The sequence below is a fragment of the Prosopis cineraria genome, unplaced genomic scaffold (assembly GCF_029017545.1).
Source record: "Prosopis cineraria cultivar Desert tree isolate PC_DT_omini unplaced genomic scaffold, ASM2901754v1 PC2, whole genome shotgun sequence".
In the NCBI taxonomy this organism is placed as follows: domain Eukaryota; kingdom Viridiplantae; phylum Streptophyta; class Magnoliopsida; order Fabales; family Fabaceae; genus Prosopis; species Prosopis cineraria.
Window position 1 is genome coordinate 21,385,054 of NW_026555333.1, and position 5,079 is coordinate 21,390,132.

At 30.3% G+C, this 5,079-nt stretch overlaps 1 protein-coding gene across 1 annotated transcript; it reads left to right on the forward strand.

Annotated features, from left to right (window-relative positions):
* The first annotated feature begins 426 nt into the window (after positions 1-426).
* LOC129303975 (cathecol O-methyltransferase 1-like) lies at positions 427-4,334 on the forward strand. The gene is made up of 4 exons (XM_054943583.1): positions 427-995; positions 2,810-3,120; positions 3,204-3,268; positions 3,864-4,334. The coding sequence occupies exons 1-4, from the start codon at positions 517-519 to the stop codon at positions 4,158-4,160; spliced, it is 1,152 nt and encodes a 383-aa protein (XP_054799558.1). The 5' UTR covers positions 427-516; the 3' UTR covers positions 4,161-4,334.
* Positions 4,335-5,079: the final 745 nt, after the last annotated feature.

Here is a 5,079-nt window from a genome sequence, read left to right on the forward strand (position 1 = left end):
TCAATAAAAATATTAAAAAAATAGTAAAACTCATTGATAATTACGGATGTTAAGTGTTTTAATGTTAGAATGATAAAAAAATATATTTAATATTAAGAGATAAAATTAAAATATAATTAAGTATGATGTCCTAATAATCTTTTAAGTAAAATTGAAATTTGAATTCATTGATTGTAATTAATACATGCACTAATTATTTATATTATTTAAATTGTTAATATTTAAATTAATAATTATAATTTTATATTTTACTTAAAATAATAGATGAAGAATGAGTGAGTTTATTTTAACCTTTAATATAAATTTTAATGACTCAATAGAGGTGGCTTATAACAACTGCATCTGAGTCCGTAAAATCCAAGGACAAAAGTTCTCCCCCAGAGCAGCGCTGCGTTCTTTGACTTTAACCGTCTGCATCGAGAATATTTACTTTTCATTGCCAGTACTGTATAAGTACACCAATTCTCCAAAGCTCTTCGACCGCACATATCACCGATCCATATTACAAATCTATCCATGGCACAGCCCAGCGAATCCCATTCTCCATTAAAGCCTCTCCAAAACGAAGAAGACAATCATCTATTGAGGCAACCACCGCCAGAAATAGACGAACAAGACGAAGAGAGCTTCTCCTGCGCGATGCTCGCGACTTCTACTGCGATTTCCATGGCCATGCAAACGTCGGTGGAGCTCGGCGTCTTCGACGTCATTCACAGAGCTGGTCCCTGCACCGAGATCTCCGCCGCCGAGATCGCGTCGGAGGTTTCTTGCAAGAACCCAGAAGCAGCTTCCGCGCTCGATCGACTCCTCCATCTTCTAGCGTCTCACTCTGTTCTTCGTTGTTCCGTTATCGTTGACGAGAATGGAGGGTCGGGATGTTACAGGCGGTTGTACAGCCTCTCCCCGGTGGCCAAATTCTTTGTTCGAAATGCGGATGGTGCATCGTTAGGCCCCTTCATTGAATTGGCTCAGGATAAGGTCTTCCTGGATAGCTGGTTAGTCAGTATTTTTCATGCACGGGATGGGTCCTGCTCTGGTTTTTTTCCCCTTTCATGGAACTTTGCGCCTTTGATTTTTTTTTTTTTTAGTGACAATATCATCCAACAAATGTTGACGGATATTTAATATTAATCAATAACAAAAAAAAAACTTTGAAATATTACTGTAGAAATAGAAAATTAATTTTAAATGAAAAAAGACTATAATATTTCAGCCTTTTTATTTAATTGGCAAGTAATAATTTATTAATTAATAAGTATTTATTTGCGTTTAACAAGAAGTCATTCACTAATTAATAAATTAAAATATCTAAAAGAACTTGAATGTAAGAAGGGACAAGTATAGATTATATTTCAACAAACAGTCATTTGTTAATTAACAAATATCTATTCACATTTAATAAAAAAAGTATTTGCTAGTTGAAAAGTTTTTTTTTTTAAAAAAAAAGAAATGCAGGGGTGTTACAATCTTTTCTCATACAAAATCAATTTTCAAATCAGTCTCCTATGTCTTGTAGTGTTATTCATAATCTTTTATCCTTGTTTGATATTAAATTGGCCTAGTAGTCCTTGAATAATATTTTTCTCTTTATCAGATAAAATACTATTATCTCAATTCCAAATTATAAGCCAATTTTGAGAGAAATTTAATATCTCAAAATATAAGGCATTTCAAAAAGATTAAGGTTTTATTAAATAAACTTAGTTTAATACTACCATTTCTTGTTTTCTATTTAATTCACATTCTTATATCTTTTTAATATATTAAATGAAAGATATTTTTAAAAATTTATATATTTATTTTTTAAAAAATAAAGTTATTAAGTATATTTAATAAGATTTTTTAATATATAAAACTTTGTCAAAAAAAATGACTCATAATTTAAGACGGTGATAGTGCAAAGCCATATTAACGTAAATCTCCGCAAAGGTAACAGCAACAACAACAAAAGAGATCTAAAAAAACTAAAATATTGAGATAATTAAGCATTTCAGTCATTCAAGCTTGTCTGTGTTGTTAATTTAGTGATTTAAATTTAATTTTTATTAATTTAATTACAAATATTTTTATAAATTATTATGTTAGTTTTTCAAATTTTAAAATATAAATTGACTCTCAAATTAATCTAATTTATAAATCATGTTAATAACTTGATATATATGTAGCTAAATTAAATTAAATTAGCTTTCAAGTAAATATAATCTTTTGATACTACCTAAAATTACACATATTTTCAATTAATATACATAGCTGATTTTAACATTGTTGTTTCATTTCTAAATAATAAAGACCGAATCTATAATTAAAAGAAATTATGAAAAAAAATTTAAAAAATAGATATGAGAGATTAAAAGGATAACCAACCTGTTTTCAAAAAAAAAAAAAAGGATAACCGAACCAAATTTCATAGACTAAAAGTTTGTTGCATCATCCCAAAAATATAAAATTACATCATTAATTTCCAATTCTATTTGTCTACCATATGTAGCTTTGATATAAAGTGATGAACTGTACATTTATATATTGAGTTGGTTTGTTCACGGTTATACAGTATTGCTTCATTCATGTGAAATATTATATGTGGGATTTTATTTTCTTCTTCATAAATATGATTTTATCACCAGTTGCAAGTTAAGAATTCGTAGTCGTAATCTTCTAAAATTTACATTCTCAATCCTTTGATAGTTGACAACAGTTTCAACATTTATGCCGCTCAATATAAAAATAGCTGACCAGTTAAAGATCATCCATTGAATTTTCTTTGTATTTATAGTATATATCTTACATTAATAATATGGACATTTTGAAGGTCCCAACTGAAAGATGCAATATTGGAAGGGGGTATTTCATTCAATAGGGTGCATGGGTCACAAATGTTTGAGTATGTGAGAATGGACTCCAGATTGAACCACGCGTTTGACAAAGGGATGATGAATCATAGTACTATAGTTATGAATAAGGTTCTTGAATCCTACCAAGGTTTTGGGGACATCACTAGACTCATCGATGTTGGTGGAGGTGTTGGGATTACTCTCAAGTTGATTACATCCAAATATCCACATATTGAAGGAATCAATTTCGACTTGCCTCATGTCATTCAACATGCTCCTCCTTTTCCTGGTATGTACGTATATTTATATGACCTAATTACTTTGACATTTCAATCCAATTAATCATACTCATTGATTGTAATGACGTTGCAGGAGTGGAACACGTGGAAGGAGATATGTTTGAAAGCGTGCCCGGAAGAGATGCCATCTTCATGAAGGTGGGTTAGTAGGTAATATTCTCATTATATTATCAATATATATATATATATATATATTTAATCACTATAAGAGGTTAATTAGGTGTGGCTTTGATATTATCATTATATTAGTGGGATAAGGGTTCTTATTTTTAGTGATGACTTGTTATCATCATCAAGCATTGACTAGTCAAAAATAATTTTACTGGAATGTTAATACTTTAATATTTATAAGTCAAATTTATATAGCAGATTTAACTCATGAATCTACAATATGTTTGATTTCTAAATATCAAAGTATTAATATTCTAATAAAAAAATTTTAAGAATTATTATCATGACTTGGTTGCAAAATGCTAGCCATCAATCAACCTAGTCAACTTTAGTCAAACCAGATGAGTCCAAGATCATTTGTATCATTTCGTATAGAAAATTAATTACAATCAAATCTCAAGATACTTGATAGTATTTTCACAAATTCATGATCTTTATTATTTATAAATAAATCATTTAATTGGGACTATTTACAGTTTTTCCCCACACACACATATATAATAAATGACAATTAGAGGTTAAAATTAAGGTGTGGCTTTGTTTGTTGGGATAAATTTGGTAGTGGATACTTCATGATTGGAGCGATGAACGGTGCTTGAAGCTGTTGAAGAATTGCCATGACGCCATTCCTAAAGATAGAAAGGTGATTGTGGTGGAGGCAGTTTTACCAGTTGGATCAGAAACTTCTGCTGCAGCGAAAGGCATCACCCAATTTGATGTCATGATGTTGACTTATTGCCCAGGTGGCAAGGAGAGAACCAAGCATGAGTTCATGAAATTAGCCACATTAGCTGGGTTTAGAGGCATTAGATTTGATTGCTCTGTTCGAAACCTTTGGATTATGGAGTTCTTCAAGTAGACACATAAACGTATGTTTCTTTTCACAATGTGATCTCGATGCATGTTCAATTTGTTGTTTTCATGTACTTTTTTTATCCCCTATAGAAGTTGTCATGGGTTGAATATGTGATGAGAACTGAACTATGACGGAATAATCATCTCGATAAATATTTTTATTTATCGGTTTTCTTAAGTTGCGTTGGTAAGATCCAATTGATCCTCTATTTATTATTGTGACTTTTAGAATTTTTGAAGGTTTAATCTGAATATTTATTTATTTTGAGCATTTTCTAGTAGTCTATTTTGTAGTCTCAATTTTATTTAGCAAAAAAAAAATAGAGAGAGAGAGAGAGAGCCAAAAAAAAGGAAAAAAAACAAAAAGAAAATAAAAGTTACGTATGTTTGCAATTTTTTTCTTCATTTAGTTAATTTATATTTTCATTACTTATTATTGATTTATGCTTACTCCACTTTCTAGGATTACACATATTCCTCACACACGTTTGGCTTGTACCCAGGCCAACTTTTATCCTAAGTTAGTTGAAGTTTGTAATGGTTTTCTTGAAGGTTTTTAAACCCTCTAAAATTATAGTGAAAACTTCATTCAAATTGTTACTTATCTAATAAGTGTGATTCTTAAGGTGCTTTTAAGTTTCCATCGGATTACACTTGTTAAATAAGGTCTTTACCTTTTAGTAAAGGAAATTTGGGGGCCTTTATCCTTTAAGACATAACTATACTAAACTTGCACATTAGTCTTCTTTTACTCTTGCATGACCATTCATGACCCTTATAATAATCAATCCTTCTTTAAACAAGAGCTTAATTCCATTAACTACTAAAAGGGTTAAGGTAGAAGCACTCGAGTTTTGATGGTTGGCTAAACCCAAGTGACTTCTTAAATTAGTTAGCTACTATGGATGACTACTTTGACTGGT